Genomic DNA, 16,419 nt, shown 5'->3' on the forward strand with positions numbered 1-16,419 from the left:
ACCAAGATAAGAAAAGGAATCAAGGGTAGGGTGAAACAGAAAAGAGGGCCTGTCGAGAGGGATCAGTAGGCGCAGGAGCTTGCTGTGAAGTCTGTGAAGTTTCACGTGGTGGAAGCCTGCTCCTGCAGGCTCCTCTGGCCTGTGTGGCCTGGCATTGGTGTGTTTGCATACATACAAATAAAGGCGACGAGCTTTGCAGAAAAAAATAAGGGGAGTAGTGACATGGTGGTTCACATTTTCAATCCTGGCACTCGGGAGTCAGAGGCGGGTGGATCTCTGTGAGTCTGAGGTCAGCCTTCTGGACTAGAGTGAGTTCCAGGACAGCCAGGACTACACAGAGAAACTCTGTCTTGGAAAACCAACCAACCAACCAACCAACCAACCAACAAACAAACAAACAAATAAATAAATAGGTAGGTAGATGGATGGATAGAGGAGGCGGTGTCCTGGAGGAAGGATTGGGGGGCTCTGAAGCTTCTTGCTTGAAACAGTGAATACTGGGAAGGTGGAGGCCGGAGGGTCAGGTGTTCAAGGTCATCCTGAGTTATATAGCAAGTGGGGGGGCCAGCCTGGGCTACATGACTTTGACTCAGTCCTGGCCCCAAATTAAATATGTCACTGCCATAGGAACCAGCCAGGTCATGGTCACCCAAGAAAGGAACTCCTCAGAAGAAACCGAAGTGCAGTAGCCAGAGTAGCCTGCTCAGGGCCCCACACCGTGTTTGTACAGAGACCCCGAGCACAGTCTGCTAGACTCGTCTTTCTTGTGCGGGGGGGGGGGAAGGGGGGGAGGACACAGCACCTCTGGAGATGACAAACCTTCCCAGGTCACAGCACCAGCTGTCCGCCTGTTTGCTTCTTATCCTGTTGTTTTGAGGCAGGAAAACTCCATAGCCCAGATGGGTCTGGGGCTCATAGCACGTCTCCTGCCTCAGCTTTGCCTTGGCCCACAGAGATCTGCCTGCCTCTGCCTCCCGAGTGCTGGGACTAAAGGCGTGCGCCATCATCCTGGCTGTAGATATTTCTTACACTATTTGTCTAGGGAACCAGGACCCCCAAAAGACCACATCTGTTCAATAAGAAAGTAACTCTTTTTGAAGTCTTTTCCGTGGAACACAGACGTGGCGCCGATGGATCACATCACACCCATTGCACTTGAACACCACAGCAATTTTATTGTTGTAGACGAAGCGGAACGAAGCTAGCCAGCTGAAACACTGTGGTATGACCGTACAATGGAATACTACTTGGCACTGAATAAAAGTGAAATATTGATATACACAGAAGCATGGACAAATCACTGTGTCAAAAAAAATGGCGGTCTATCTAGGTGTGCAGTTCAGTGGTAGCTTGCTCAGCATGAACCCGGAGGTGAAGGTGGGAAGCATGGGAGATGGCATTTACGGGGCCTTGTGAAGCAGGAAGGAATTAGCACAAAACAAAATGCTCTCTGATAGTTTTTTCTTTAAACCTTAAGTCTGCAGTCAAGGTGTGTTCATGTGTCTTGTGGGGGCTCTGGGAATCCATCCTTTGGCAGTTCCCGGCAGCTCCAGCAACCCTGGCGCTCTCTGTCCTAGAGACCCCTTGCTTTCGCCTCTGCCTTGGTTTTCCGTGTGTCTATGTCCCTTCCACTATTTTAAAAAAACTGGTGGGAATGGGACCCTGGGCCTACTGTGTGCTGGGGAAGCCCTTTCCTGCCAAGCACAATGCCAGCCTAGGTCACCTATATTTGTTTTGGGACAGGGTCTCCTGTAGCCCAGAATGGCCTCACCATGTAGCCGAGGATGACCCTGAATTTATGAACCTCCCCACTGCTGTGGTGATGGTCCTCAGTTTCTTTGCCTGTTAAATGGGCCCGGGTGGCTCAGCCGGCAAGCCTGTCTGGAGCAGCTGGGTTTTCTCAGCCACTGACTGCAGCTCTATGAGGTCCAGAAGGTTCCAGACGGTTTCTTTTGTGGATGGAGAACTATCCCTCTTTGCGTGTGGGTGGGCCAAGGGGACTCGGGTGGGAGCGAAGCCTGTGCCAGCCAAGCTTCTGTACTCTCCCGTCCAGCCAATCAGAAAGGAGGCTGATGACCCGAGGCCCGTGATTGACCTTCTGGGCCTCGCCCTCAGAGGTTGGTCTCGCGCCCCAGGGACAGCAGGTGGGCCTCGTCGCCTGGCAGGAAGCCAGAGGGCTTTTTGGTCACAGCAGGGATGTCTTCCGGACCCTGGGAGAAAGCGGAGCACATCACACACCCGTCCCAGATAGGGTCCCCGAGGACCAGGTCGGCTACGTGCAGGGTGCCTCCACACCCCCAGCAGCGACTCATCCTCCTGCCACCCCACCCGGTGCTACGCATGCGCTCTACGGAGCCTCAGCCCTGCTCCAGCTCAGACTATGTTTGAGACAGGGTCTTACTCTGTACCCCAGTGGACCTCACACTTGCAGTGATCCTCTTCCCTCAATGCTGAGATCATCACCGTGCCCGACCCAGCTTCATAACCTTATTACTGTTTTATTTTTGTATTATGGGTATGCATATTTGGCCAGTATATGTGTGTGTGCTCGGTGCCTGGAGGCCAGAAGGAGACCTCCTGAAGCTGCAGACATGGGTGCTGGGTAGGGACCCGGTCCTCTGCGAACCGCTGCCTGCTTCTTACTGTCTGCCACTTAGACAGGCTCTCATGGTGCCCACGAGGCCTCGAGCCTGCTGTGGAGCTCAGGCTGGCCTCGCGCTCCACATTCCCGTCTTTGGTGTCACCTGCTGGAAAGCCTCTTTCTTTGTGTCACTATGGCCTCTCAGGAGGTGACAGCGTCTCCCACTTTCGGGGACTCTGCAGTCAGTCCCTGGGCTCGGCTCCAGCCCAGCTCCCCCTGTTTCTTATGTAATTCTGAATTAAGTAATGTTATCTTAAGAATATTCTTCAGAAGTGTCTCTCGAGGGGAAACCAGTTTCCCCCGCCACAGGCAGGAAATAATTGTTTAAAAAAACAGATATGATAAAAATAGACAGTGCTCATGTGTGCCGGCTCCTGGGAAAGAGACAGCTTTGACCGCAGAGAGGAATCTGCCCAGCCCTTGGGACCACACCCACCGGGTCCCCACGGCCCTGGCGCCCAGTGACCCTAGCTGGATCTGACCTTCACCAGGCTGTCCTCCAGAGTGGCAGCGTCCTCCTTTGGGGCCACGGACGCGGTCTGCCGAGCCAGGTCCCACCACAGCAGTCCGGGGCCCAGGGAACTGCGCTTGGTGGGGCCTGTGGGGGCAGGAGGACAGGGACTCAGCGCTGGGTGTTCTTCCAGCCCTGACAACACCCACAGCTGCCCACTCGTGAGGAGCTGGGTTGGCTTCAGTTTTAGGTTATTTTTCCCCCGGCATTCTCTATCCTAGGAGTCTCGTTTGGCCTATTTTTCTCTTTTGAGACAGGGTCTCCAGTCTATCCTTTATCTCCGGAGTGCTGGCATCACAGGTGGGCACCGTCACTCAGCAGGCTGGAGTGCCCACTTACTTTCAACCCTAGTGTCTAGAAGCTCAGCAAAAGCTGAGGGCATCAGCTCACTCTATCAGAGGTTCAGCCCAGGCTGGGGCTGTGCTCGGTCATCGCAGCTCAGTGGTAGAGGATTGCTTTGCTAGCACTGAGCCCCGACTTCCATCCCCAGAACACATAAACCAGGCACAGCAGTGCATGCTCCCATGAGGATGTGCCTCAGCCACATAAGGGATTTGAGGCTAGCCTGGGCTACATGGAACCCTTGTCTCAAAAGGAAACACGTGAATAAGAGAAGCAAGTATAGCAGGGGTTGAAGATGGTGATGCACACATGCCGTCCAAGCACACAGAAAGCTGAGGCAGGAGGACTGTCACGAGTTTGAGGGTCAGCCTGAGCTACAGAATGAGGACACCACCCCCATCTCAAACACAAGCAAACAATTCTGCGGGGTCTGGAAGCCTCCTAACGCCGAGATTTGGCTTCAGGACCGCGGACAGCGCCTCGCATCCCCGTTCCTTAGCCCGGACCCTTCTGGAGGAGCCGGCCTCAGTTCCCAAGTCTGCAAAATAGAACTGGCCTGGGGACGGGGGCGGGGGCGCAGCTCACAGCCGACGGGGTCCCTCCCAGGTTCCCTTCAGGGAGTGAGGGTGGAGGCAGGAGGATGAACAACTGACCTCGGAGGCCACTGCACTAACCTGTCAGATAGCTGATGAGAACTCCGCACAGCATGGTGGTCAGCGTGCCCAGAGCCCCGTAGTAGAGATATGAGATGGCATAGAAGGTGTCAGCGAGCGCGGGGCGGTCTGCCTCTACTCCAGAGCTGGGGTAAGAGAGGAGGGCACAGATGCCGGCTGTCCACTGTGCAGGACCTAGGTCTCCCCACCCACCATGGCTCCCCACTGATCTTGGAATTAAACGAACCTAAATACTTAGAAAAAACCCTTCTGGTCAGCTTCCACAGATGCACCCTCTGAGGCAGAGGCAGGCACAGAAAACCGTCAATGGGGCCTGACCAAGCTCGGAAGGTTCCAGATGGAATTGGAGCATTTTCTCTTCTTATTTTTCTAAAGGAGCCCAGGCTCTCTCCCATGCTGGGAAGTCACTGAGCTACACCCCAGCCCAGGCCTCATTTTGAGGCAAGGTCTAGCTAAGTTGTTCAAGAAGGCCTTGAAGTCCCAGCTTCCCGAGGGCTGGAGGAGAAGCCAATGCATGCTTGGTTTGTGAAGCACAGGGGTTTATTGAAATTCTGTCCACAACAGCCCCAAGTGGGACACCGCCCAAATGACATTAACAGATGGGCAGTTACACACATGTGCTATCTGCATTCCATGGAATATTACTCAACACGGAAAGCAAAGGAGCAGCACATCCCTTCACTCACAGTAATCATGGATGAACCTTCAAAGCAAGTTGAGACACAAAAGCCCAGAAGAGGTAAATCCACAGACTCAAAACATGAATCTTCCCAGAAGCTGGGAGAATTAAAAATTTTGATTTATTAATGTAGCCCAAATTGTCTTCAAACTAACTCTGTAAGCAAGGATGATCCATGATCTGCCTGCTGCCTCCAGCTTTAGACCACACCAGCTAAAACTAAGATTCTATGGCGAGTTGTGTAGGATGCTAATTACATCCCAATAAAAAATATAATCATCAAGAAAGAAGGAAAGAAAAGGTAGCCAGACATGCTGGGCACACATGTGGTCCAGCACGCAGCAGGTGCAAACAGGAGGATCGATGGTTTGCTCAGGGTCATCATGGCTACATAGCGAGTCTGGGGCCAGTCTGTCTCAAACTACTAAAATACAAAAATAAAAATAAAGCCAAAGCCAGTCTTTGGGCCCCTCTTGTCTTTCTGTTAAGCACAGCTCACACACCTGTGGCCTTTGGAACCTGAACGTGGCCCCAGGGCCTTTGCACAGACTGTTTTTTCCACAGCTCCCAGTTCCTTCCAGTTGACACCCTGACATTGCACACTGGACCCTACCCCTGGGCTGCTCACCTGGGGACCCCACTGGAGGTGTTGGCAGCTCCAGGTGGGCCCATGAGGAGCGATGCGTTGGTGCAGCCGGCGGCCGAGGTGGGCAGCACGCCCATGATCTGCTCTCCGGGTGGATACAGTATAGCCCCCAAGGCCACCCACAGGGATACAGCTAAGCCTGCAGCCAGACCAGACAGGACGCCCTGGGGGCGGTGCCACCGTGAGGGGCGGTGCCTCTTGACCATGCCCCAAGGCCACGTCCACACCCTCCCCACTCACGGGTGTGTTGCAGGCTGGCAGCAGCATTCCCAGCGTGAAGGCACCTAGTAGAGGCCCACTGATGACGCCCATCACCGTGAAGGAGCCCTGCGAGGCATGCGGAGAAGGGCTGTGCTTAGCCACCGCCTCTCGGGACTCAGTTTACCCTAAGGAATACTACTGCAGGCCTTGACACTGCTCTGCACCCCAGTTTTCCCAGTCCTCTTTCTCCTCGAAGGATGGTAGAAAATGACAGTGGCGGGTCTCAGGTATGCCCTCGACCTCTTTATGTAGGTAGCTAAGTCTAGCCTTGAACTCCCATCTTCCCGCCTCAGCATCTCGAATGACTGGTGCTCCCCACGCCAAGTCCCGCCTCTCCAATGTCACCAGCGGTCTGGGCATCTCCTCGAGCCTTGATTGGGACTCACGTTGTGGTGCAGGGCAGGTGGGGTTGAAGTCTCACCTGGAGGACACCACCTCCCAGCAGCGAGGACAGAGCAGCCACTGTGAGGCAGGATGAGCCATAGATGAGGGCTGTGAGGGAGGAATGGCACAGTCAGTGCGGGGTACCACCTTGGCCCTACACCCTGGTCCCCCAAACTCACAGAGCCCTTTAGAGATGAGAATGAGCTTCCGAGGTGCCAGGCCAGGCATCCGTGGCTTGATGAGGTCTTCCACCGTGACGGCTGCCATAGCGTTAATACTAGTGGATGCCGTGCTGCGGGCGGAGGAGAGACAAGGGCAGAGTCTCAGGGCCCACACGGCTGCCTCAGCACCGGCTGCAGCGCTGTCCTGCTGCAGTCTCTCTGCCTATGGCCCTCCCCATAATTTACAGACAGGGCGCCCTCCCCCGCTGTCACAGCTGGAGTGAGCAGGGTGCTCACCTGAGGGTGCCACTGTAGGCACAGGCTAGGAAGAGTCCGGGGACTCCGGGCAGGTCCTCGAAAATGTCCAACACGAGTAGCGGCATGTACTGCAGGAGACAGAGGCCTGGCTGTCACACACAGGACATGGGCGGGGCTTTCTCTTTTTGTTTTTGGTGTCCAGGGCAGGCCTCAGCTACATAGTGAGTTAGGCCAGCCTGAGCTACCTGAGCCCCGTGTCCACAGTCCGGCTGCTATCATGCTGGCCCGAGGTCTTGCCTGCTCACACACCCACTCTGCCATCTCCCTCTCCTCCCAGGCCAAGACGGCGGTGCCTTTGGGAGGGAATGCTTTTCCAGCCCCGCCTCTGGGCCTGGAGAGGGCGGAGTCTGGTGTGTGAGCTCACCTGATCTGGTGCAGAGATACGTCCTGTGAGGAGGGGGTCACAGTCTCTGTAGAAGACGAACATGACGATGCCACAGAAAGCCGCGCTGGCCACGATCAGAAAGAGGCCCAGCTGGTTGACAAGCAGGGCCCTGGGGGGATGGGGTGGCCTTAGGAGTGAGTGGGGGAGGGACAGCCTGTCCCAGAAGCCTTTGCGTGGGTCCCTCACCTGCATACTCACAGTTTGGCCTTACTCTCCGAGCGGCAGGCCACATAGCGCTGTACCTGGGCTTGGTTCACACCGTACATGGAGAGCCACACCAGCGTACCACCAACTACAAAAGTCCAGAAGGTGTAGCGGCTCCGAGGATCTGGGTCAAAGCTAAGGAGGGGAAAAAAGTAGGCTAGCGACCACGTGAGGATGCCCTCCCCAGATCACCACGGCTATTCCAGGTCCTAAGGGGGTGTTGTGCTTGCAGGGAGTTTTGAAGGGTGGGTAGGTGTTTTCTAGGTTGAGTTTTGTTGCCCTCTGAGACAGGACTCAAAAACCTTCACAGTGCTGGGGAGACTGAGGCATAGATGTGAGGCTCACTCCATCAGGTTGATCCGAGAATGGTTCTGAGCAAGACTGAGCACATTCCAGGGGCCTCCCATGAGCATGGCTCCTCGGGCCAGGATCACCCAGAAGCCGCTGAGCATCACCACGACCTGGAACACATCTGTCCAGACCACGGCCTTCATACCGCCCTGTGCATGGGAGGGGAGAGGAGTCACAGGCAGGCCTGTCCCTGGCTGCTGGGGCAGGACTGAGCTGGGAAGGAGGCTGCCAACTCCACCCAGCATGGCGTCCTGAGTCCCAGGAAGCCAAGATCCCCTCTTGAGTTTCCCCACCTGTAAAATAAGGATAGTGTGCCTTCCCATGGTTAGTTGGAGGATTAAACAAGGTCATGGGTGGAAAAGGTGCAATTGTAATAGCCATCCCAGCAAATACCCCCAATATCTCTTATCATTCTCCCCCCCCCCCTTTTTTCCCCGAGGCAGGCTTTCTCTGTAGCTTTGGAGCCTGTCCTGGAACTCACTCTGTAGACCAGGCTGGCCTGGAACTCACAGATATCCGCCTGCCTCTGCCTCCAAAGTGCTGGGATTAAAGGCATGCGCCATCACTGCCCAGCTTCATTAACTTTTTTTTTAAGGCTTGCGGAGCCCAGGCTAGCCTAGAACTTCTCAGCCTCAGCCTCAGCCTCAGGCCCGAGCGCTACTGCGACGGCTCCTGGGCAGCTCCATCTCTTTTCTTTTATTGTTAACTCTCCCTGCGTTCTCCTGCCTCACCGAAAGCCTAGCCTCCTGTGCCAGAAACAGCCCCAGAACAGGCCAGTCCCTCAGCAGACACAGCCAAGACATGAGGCCCAGAGAAGAGCAGGCCGGAGTCTCAGCCAGCTCCAGCTAAACCCTGCTCACTTTGGAAAGGCAAAGGCCACAACTCAGGGACCGGAGAGCCCAGGCAAAGCCCCCCCGGGGCTGCTGGATCCAGCAGCGCCTGAAGTGCGCCTGCCCATGAGGTGTCCAGTCAGGCAGGGGAACAGGGAGTTGGGATGGTGCTGCCCGCCTGGAGTTGTCCACAAGACCACGCAGCGGCCACGGCTCACTCACCACGGTCGTGTACAAGGTGCAGATTACTCCCGTGGACAGTAGCGACGCCCAGATATCCAACCCGGTCACTGCAAAACACACTTCCTGTCAGGCCACGAGGTCCAGCCTGGGCTCCGGGGCGCCCGGCCCCTCCCCCGCCCGCCCGCCAGTCAGACCTTGGTTCAGGATGAGCGCGGGTGCGTAGATCACGATGCCTGTGTACAGCATCTGTGGGTGGGAGGGACGTGAGATAGGGGTGAGGAAGAGGGCGGGACCAGACGGAGGGAGGGGCGGGGTTAGGTTACAAGAGGGCGATTTTAGGAGGGATGGGGTGGCGCTGGGGGCGGGAGGGTGTTTCCAGGCAGGATGAGGGTGGAGCCTTGGGCGTGGTCCCGGTCAGTCCCTCGGAAGCAGAGCTCACGCGGGTAAGGGCGAGGCCAGGCAGGATGGGGGCGTGGCGTGAGGGCAGGTTGGGGTGGGATGAGTGTCTGGTGTGGGCGTGGTTGGGCGGGCAGCTTGCTCACCGTGGCCACCAGGTACTGCAGCGTTCCGCAGAGCCGCACCACTCGACTGAAGCGAAGCTCTAGATACTTAAGAAGGAGCCAGGGCTGGAGGTCATCGGGAACATGACCCTTCAGCTCAGCCACCCTCCTTGTTCTTCCTCTCTCCCGGGTGCCCACCCGCACTTACACAGTTCTTTTTTTTTTTTTAACTTTATTTTATGTGTATTGGTGTGAAGGTGTCAGACAGTTGTGAGCTGCCATGTGGGTGCTGGGAATTGAACCCGGGTCCTTGAGAAGAGCAGTCAGTGCTCTTAACCGCTGAGCCATCTCTCCAGCCCACACAGTTCTTTTGAGTCAGGGTCTCTGTGTATAAACCAAGCTGACTTAGAACTCGAGGCAATCCTCCTGCCCAAGCTTCTCGAGTACTGATATATATCAGGTATAAGCTTTAAATTGTCACTACCCTTGTTGGACGTTGCAGTGTGCTCAGCTGTGCCCGCAGATTTGAAGCTGAGGTCTCCATAGAGAGCCCAGGTTGGCCTGAAACTCATGGCTATCCTCCTGCCTCAGTCTCCCCAGTGCTGAGACTACAGGCCCGAGCCATTTCGTTTGCACAAGGCATTGAAAGGTTGGGAAATCCTTCAGGGCTCTGGTCTCGCTGCAGGCGTTTGAACCGTGTGCGGACGCGGGTGGGTGGCCCGTCCCGGGCGCTCACGGGGGACAGGTGTCAGCGGGAAGTCACCGCCCTGAGGCTGCTTCGAGCCGTGGGACCCGGACTCTTCCTCTTTCCTGGCCCTGCCCCGTGCCCGGGGCATCTTCCCGGAACATTCCCGCGGGACCGGGTTCCCTACCTGGTATGTGCTGGTGAGGCCCAGGCGGTAGAAAACCGGCAAGAAGACCAGCGCGGTGAGCAGCGAGTTGAGCAGCTGGCCCGCGCACATCCACAGGAACTTGAGACCATAGCGCGCCGCCTCGGCGGGGACCCCGAGCACCTGCACCGCCGACATGAAGCTGGCGGCCAGCGACAGCCCCACGGGCACCGCCGCCAGCTGCCGACCCCCGGTGAAGAAGTCGTCGGCGCTGCGCTGGCCGCCGCGGGCCAGGCCGACCCACAGCCCGATGCCCGTGGACACCAGCAGCATGGCCGCGAACACCCCGTAGTCCCAGGCGCCGAAGGTGGCCGGCGGCCCGGCTTCCGTCCCCTCCATGGGGACAAGTGACTCGGTGCAGGGAGGATGCAGAGACGTGCAGGACCCTCGGTGAGTGCGTGCACCGCTGCGTGCGACTCACCGTGCGTGCCGTCGGTGCCCTCGCTCCTCGCGCGCCGAGGATTTATTGGGCTCCGGGGTCAGCGCAGCTCCACCCCCAGCCCGGGAGGCGGGCGCGACCCGCACCCTTTCCACCCTGGGGCGAGCGGGCCTGTAGGGGTGCGGGCGGTGTGTGGGGGGGGACTCCTCCGCGACACTTGCGTCTCCTGACACTTTCTCTCAGTCCAGGGCTATGGACAGACCGGGCATTGGAGGCTAAGACCCGCGCTCACACAGCCTGCTGGGTTTTGGTACCCGGAGCTACGAGGAGCCTGGCACTGGGATTTCCTTTTGCGGGGGTGGGGGGGAGCTACCGGGCTTCGTAAGAAAAAGGGCCCTCCCCCAGATGGCATCTGTCTTTCCTCGCAGTGTGGGACAGGGAATTGTCCAACTTTGCCCTCCAGCCAACCCCGGTGGGAGGCGCTCTGGGTTTCCCAGTGAGAACACACTTGGAGAATTTTTTTCTTCTATTTAGGTGTTTAGTACTCATTTTCTCCGTCTGTACAAGGACAGTCTGGACGTACTTCCCTCTTCGTGCGTGTGTCTGCGTGTGTGTGTGTGTCTGTGTGTGGTGTGTGTCTGAGGCAGGTTCTCAAGCAGCTCAGGCCGGCAAGCATGGAGTCCTGGCCAGGATGACAGGAGTGTGCTCCACACCCGTCCTGGCCCTCCTCCCCTTCCCATCTTCTCTTCCCTCCCACAGGCTGACCTTGAAGCTATGGCAATCCTCCTGCCTCAGCTTCCATAGTGCTGGGCTGGCAAGTGTGGACCAGCCTCCCCGCACAAACTCTTTTGCTCATTCTTTGAGCGCCCATCCTTTCCTTCAATTTGGGGAAGACCTGGGTCCTGAGCTGGTTTTCAAGGGAACAAGGACTTGGCCTGAGGTTTGGAACGATGCAGCCAGAGGCTCAGGAGATTCCACCGTGGGACCCTTCCCGGATGAGCTGGTGGGAGAATCTGGGGTTGATTCCCTATGGAGTCCCTCACATTTCGGGTGATTTGGCAGGTAGAGGACCTGGTTGCCTCAGGCTGTAGACCTGCCCAAAGTGCTTAGCTCCACTCCGTTCCCCGTCCGACAGACGCTGTCTCCATCCGAGGTGAATCGCCAGGCAGGGCCCCAAGGCAGCAAGGGGTCTGGGGCAGGGAGGAGCTGGAAGTACTGGCTGTTATCGGCTCCCAAGTCTTGCTGTCAAGGGCACTGGGAGAATTTTCAGGTCTTCAAAATGCTTCGGAATGGGTAGAGCTAGGGGGAGATGTGACAGGCATGGGGCACTCTGGAGCCTAAGGGGACTGGAGAGGGAGAGGCAAGCCTTCCCAAAGCAGGACTGCTGCTTTTTTTGCACAGGCCAGCCGGCAGGCAGGAAAGCTACAAGTGCTGAGCTGACAGGTGGGGACACACTAGTGGTCCTAACAAGAGGAGCAAGGTCTTGTGCTGAATGTTGTAGCATCACGCAGAGCTGTGCCCCGCGCTTACGGCTGCTCTATACAATTTGCAGTTGGCTTTTCCAGACTGATTTGTCTGTGTAGTCCTGGCTCTCCTAGTCGCTCTGTAGATCAGGCTGCCTCTGGCTCCTGAATGCTGGGATTACAGGAATGGGCCACCACTGGCCGGCAGTTATCTTATTGTTTTATAAGACAGTGCTTCATTGTAGATTTGGAACCTCTCCTGGAACTAGCTCTTGTAGACCACACTGGCTCCCATGTGCTGGGATCAAAGGGCAAAGGCGTGCGCCACCACCGCCCGGTAGCAGTTGTCTTTTTATAGCTCATTCAAGAGGCAGAGGTAGGTGATAACCTGAGGCCAGGCAGGATTAAGCTACAATTAACAAATCCTGAAGATGAGTGTGTCAGGGTGAGGGACAGGTGGAAAGGAATGCGGGTGCCTGCAGAGGCGAGAGCGCTGCTCTCCTGTAGCTGGAATCACAAATGTGAGCCTAACGGAGGCCCTGGGGACCAACCCAGACCTGCTGCAGGACTGCAGGGGCTTTTCATGAGCCCAAAGCACTGGATGGCGGCCACACCAACTCCTCTCCTGTCCACCTGCACAGTAAGACACCACCTGAGCTGGAGGCTCAGCCTTGCCAGATGGGACAAGTAGAGGACAAATGAGCTATCTTTATCCTTTTTGATGTTATGACTGAGCAGATCCCAGTAACCACAAACATGTAATGTCATCTCCAGGGGACTAGATGCCCTCTTTTGGCCTCCAGAGGTAAGGAGTGTGTTAAAACATGTACAAACCTCAAGCCAAATTTGACTCGACAGGGTCTCACTAAATGCATTACTTTTAATGCTCTTCCACACTAGCTCTCAGCTGCTGCACCAGCAGGAACCCTGTACACTTTAACACTACTGTGTGCAGGCCTGTACCACTTTCGGAATCCAGCCTGGCCATGATGGTGCTAGCCACACCTGACCAGGAGCCCCAGCTGCCGAGTCAGCAGCACCCACATAGACACTTGGAAAAAGGCACCTCTGGTCCTCAGAAGCAGCCTTGAGGCCCCGTCCCTAGGGCTTGGCTGGCCTCATTCCCATCAGTAGAGGCTTAGTGGCAGCAGGATAAGGGGCTCAACCAGGTCCTGGGGGTGGATTAAGTTCATGCCTGAAATTCTCAGGCCTGAGCTAGCAGCACCCAGGAGTCTGCAGGGAACAGCCACCTCTCAATGTCACACAGGTCCTCAGGCAGGAAGAGCTCACCCATGCAGCTTGTGTGAGCAATGAAGTTCCTGGGGTATGATAGCTATAGAAAGAAGCCAAGCCTGTGCTTAGTCTCCACCCTACCCCCCACAGAAGCAAATGAGCCAGGTAGAAGTCTGGAGCTTTATTCAGTGGGTCTCTGGGTCTAGAAGAAGGTGTTAGGCCTCTTGGTAGTGAAGCGAGGCTTGTGCTGGCGCCGCAGAACACGGTGGGGCAGAGGGAACTTGATCTTGGAGTCCTGTGGAGAGGGAAGGGATGAGTGTCCAGGGCTCAACGAGGCAGAACCACCCCCTACAGCCCTGCGTCAGCCCCCACTCAGGGCAACTCACACGGAACTGTTTGACAGCCGCCCACACCCCCCACAGCCCTGCATCAGCCCCCTCTCAGGGCAACTCACATGGAACTGTTTGACAGCCGGCCGGCGACATTTGCCGGCAGCAATCTCTTCCACCTTCATGATCTGGATGGAGTGTGCACGGGCACGATGCCGGGCACCCATGTCTCGGTCTGTGGCGAGAGAAGGAAGTCAGCCCCAAGCACTCACATGGCGCCTGTTCCCAGGGCTGTGGAACCTCCTAATTCACTCTGGGGGGCACTGCACAGCCCCTCAAAGGCGACGAAGTTCCTTTGCTGTGCGCACCACTGTTTAAACAGCCGCTACAGGCAGTGGCAGTTCTTGGGTTGGGTGCAGGGCAGGGGTGGGGGAGAGAGGCAGGGGTGGGGACTCACAGCACTGTGTGACAGCCCCAGCAGTGGTCAGGTCGCGATACTCGCGGTACATGTTGTGTGTCCCACTGCGGGAGTCATAGCGCAGCCAGATGCCGAAGTTCTTCACCCGCAGGGGGGACTTCTCGAACACCTGCGGGCAGGGAGGACAGTGAAGAGTGCTGCCCTGGCTCTGGGGGAGCCCAGGGACTGCCACCCTGCGGGGCCCCGGGCCACACCTGCCCACAGTACACGATCTCCCCGGATGACTTCTTCATCTTCTTCAGCTGTGACACGAAGTACCAGAAGCGGGACTTGGCCACCACATGGTTGGGTGCGAAGATGCGCATTCGATACAGCGGTGGTGTGTGGCACTTCGGGGTGGGCAAGCAGCGCCCTACCACCTTGTACTCCCGGAGCTGAAAGACAGGGTGGTGAGCCGAGGCCTGCCTGTCACCCTAGAGGCAGCCACTTCAGAATGCAAGTTCCCCGCCATGGACTGCCTCAGTTTCCCCAGGAGGCAGGAGGACATGTATCCATGACCCCACACCAGGTCAGCCCTGTGCCTGCACAAGCATAGGTGGGGCAGTTCGCAGCAATCCTCCTGCTCACGGTGCTAGTGAGAGACACCACACCCAAGACGTCTACTCTTCTGCCCTTCCCAAGTGTTACACAAATACCAGGCAGGCCAATTCGGCCTCCAATTTGGAAATAGCTAAGGATGACTCAATCCTGACATACGTGCCTCTACCTCCCAAGCAGAGATAACAGGTGTGCAGCAACATGCTCGCTGACTTCAGATCCGGAAGGAGTCGCAATGCATGCTTGTCAAAGGCAGAGCCCCACCTCCTCGCGTGTCTAAGTAACCCAGGTTAGCTTTGAAATTGAGTGTCCTGTCTCGATAATAACCAAACTAGACAACCATATCTCGTTTCTTTTCTTTCTTTTTTGTTTTTCGAGACAGGGTTTCTCAATGTAGTTTTTTGGTGTCTCTCCTGGAACTAGCTCTTGTAGTTGTAGCCAGGCGGATCTCGAACTCAAGAGATCCGCCTGTCTCTACCTCCTGAGTGCTGCTATTAAAGGCCTGCACCTCCACCGCCCGCCTTCTTGTTTTTCTATACTGGACCTCGCGATAACCCTCCTGCCTCTGCATTCCCGGTTCTGCTATCTCTAGCGTGCGCCACTGTGCCAGGCAGTTTCCCAGAAAGGCGGACCTTGGCCTGTGGTCCTGGAGGGGGGGAAGCCGGCCCAATCGGCTTGCCTAGCGGGGCATGCTCCCACATTCGCCCTGATCCGCCCGCTCCCTCCGCGGCTGCTTAGCACGCGGCGGCCGCCATGTTGCCGCGAAGAGCCTGCGACCCGCGGAACGCTGCTCGTGCCCGGCGAGCGGGTCCCGGCGGCCGTGCCCGGCGCCATCCCGGCACACAGTCACTCCGCGCGGTCCCGCCGCCAACGCCGCGCCCCCAGCCGCACCGCGTCCGCCTTACTGTGCCCGAGGCCTTCATGGCGGTCCGTCCTCGTTCGCCGCCAGTCACGAAAGGAAGTGCCACTTTCCGCGCAGGCTCTCACCATGTACTCCCTGACGGAAGTCCCGCCCTTCTCGATGCCGTGCGTCCATTGGATATGTATACTGACGCTCTACGATCTTAGTTTCTCTATTGGTTACAGGTCAGCTCCGTAACCCCTCCCTATCCCTCTCACGTCGAGACTACAATTCCCAGGAGGCAGCGAGGCCGAGAGACGAGCTCAACAAGATCCTCCGGCGTTACGACAGAGCTTCTGCACGCGGGGGATGCTGGGAGTGGTGGGCGTAAAGGCGCTCTCGATTTCTAATTCGGCGGTCTTCTTCTTTTCTTCCTTTCTTTTCGCTCTTCTTCCCTCCTCCCCCTTTTTTTATGGTTTGGTTTTTCGAGACCTGGTTTCTCTGTAGCTTTGGAGCCTGTCCTGGAACTAGCTCTTGTTTACCAGGCTGGCCTCGAACTCACAGTCATTTGCATTTTACATTTAAGTTTTGTCTTACTTTTTCTCAGTCCTCATCAGTCCAGTCTGCCACTGCCTCTGCCTCCCGAGTGCTAGGATTAAAGGCTTGCACCACCACCGCCGGGCTCCTTCCTTTTTTTACATCATCTCCCTGTGTATCTACCATCTGTCACCCATCATCTATCCATCTTTTTAAAAAGTTGTGCTAATTCTTTTTTAGGTGTTTTACCTGCAGGTATGTTTGCATCATCTGCATGTCTGGTGCCTGCGGGAGGCCAGAAGAGAGCATCGGGTCCCTTGAGACTAGAGTTAAAAGGTTGTGAACCCCGGTCAGTGCTCTTAGTTGCTGAACTATATCTCTCTAGTCCATTGATCTTTTTATCTGTAATCAGTTTATTTTACTATTTGTTGAGACAGGAGTTACAGGCCAGCCTGTAACTCACTGTAATTCTCCTGCCTCAGGTTTCAGATTCTTGGGATGCAGGACTGTGTCACCCGCCGGCTCACATAGCTGTTTTCTTCATAGAATTGTATCACTCCGTCTCTTTGTTCTTTTCCTGTTGGTGTTCTCTTAATTGTAGGGAGACAGGCGACAATATCCGCTGTGTGTCTCCACTAGCGACCACTAGGTAGCGCGCGCGC

The 16,419-nt window shown here is 56.4% G+C and overlaps 2 protein-coding genes and 1 non-coding gene across 3 annotated transcripts; all 3 read right to left on the reverse strand.

Annotated features, from left to right (window-relative positions):
• Window positions 1-2,111: 2,111 nt before the first annotated feature.
• On the reverse strand, window positions 2,112-10,299 carry Slc5a5 (solute carrier family 5 member 5). The gene is made up of 15 exons (XM_038325484.1): window positions 9,943-10,299; window positions 9,113-9,178; window positions 8,765-8,816; window positions 8,610-8,677; window positions 7,552-7,706; window positions 7,201-7,341; window positions 6,982-7,111; window positions 6,597-6,685; window positions 6,318-6,430; window positions 6,176-6,246; window positions 5,734-5,820; window positions 5,476-5,657; window positions 4,169-4,293; window positions 3,124-3,239; window positions 2,112-2,210 (listed from the first exon to the last, which is right to left on the reverse strand). Exons 1-15 carry the CDS (start codon window positions 10,297-10,299, stop codon window positions 2,112-2,114), a joined length of 1,851 nt encoding a protein of 616 aa, XP_038181412.1.
• Window positions 10,300-13,201: 2,902 nt separating this feature from the next.
• On the reverse strand, window positions 13,202-15,392 carry Rpl18a (ribosomal protein L18a). The gene is made up of 5 exons (XM_038327549.2): window positions 15,285-15,392; window positions 14,037-14,216; window positions 13,822-13,951; window positions 13,490-13,599; window positions 13,202-13,330 (listed from the first exon to the last, which is right to left on the reverse strand). The coding sequence occupies exons 1-5, from the start codon at window positions 15,300-15,302 to the stop codon at window positions 13,238-13,240; spliced, it is 531 nt and encodes a 176-aa protein (XP_038183477.1). The 5' UTR covers window positions 15,303-15,392; the 3' UTR covers window positions 13,202-13,237.
• LOC119813828 lies at window positions 13,654-13,784 on the reverse strand. The gene has a single exon (XR_005285274.1). It is a non-coding gene; the product is annotated as a small nucleolar RNA SNORA68 (small nucleolar RNA).
• Window positions 15,393-16,419: the final 1,027 nt, after the last annotated feature.

Source organism: Arvicola amphibius, chromosome 4 (assembly GCF_903992535.2).
Source record: "Arvicola amphibius chromosome 4, mArvAmp1.2, whole genome shotgun sequence".
Lineage (NCBI taxonomy): Eukaryota > Metazoa > Chordata > Mammalia > Rodentia > Cricetidae > Arvicola > Arvicola amphibius.

What these genes read in the sequence shown, in the direction of transcription:
- Rpl18a (XM_038327549.2), bottom strand. An exon ending in TGGGGCTGTCACACAGTGCT is followed by an intron (nt 13,600 to 13,821) that starts GTGAGTCCCCAC and finishes CTCTCGCCACAG; the next exon opens with ACCGAGACATGGGTGCCCGG. An exon ending in CGGCTGTCAAACAGTTCCAT is followed by an intron (nt 13,331 to 13,489) that starts GTGAGTTGCCCT and finishes CCCTCTCCACAG; the next exon opens with GACTCCAAGATCAAGTTCCC.
- Slc5a5 (XM_038325484.1), bottom strand. Translation starts at nt 10,299, where the DNA reads ATGGAGGGGACGGAAGCCGGGCCGCCGGCCACCTTCGGCGCCTGGGAC. An exon ending in GCCTCACCAGCACATACCAG is followed by an intron (nt 9,179 to 9,942) that starts GTAGGGAACCCG and finishes CTCCTTCTTAAG; the next exon opens with TATCTAGAGCTTCGCTTCAG. An exon ending in GTATCTCTGCACCAGATCAG is followed by an intron (nt 6,686 to 6,981) that starts GTGAGCTCACAC and finishes TGTCTCCTGCAG; the next exon opens with TACATGCCGCTACTCGTGTT.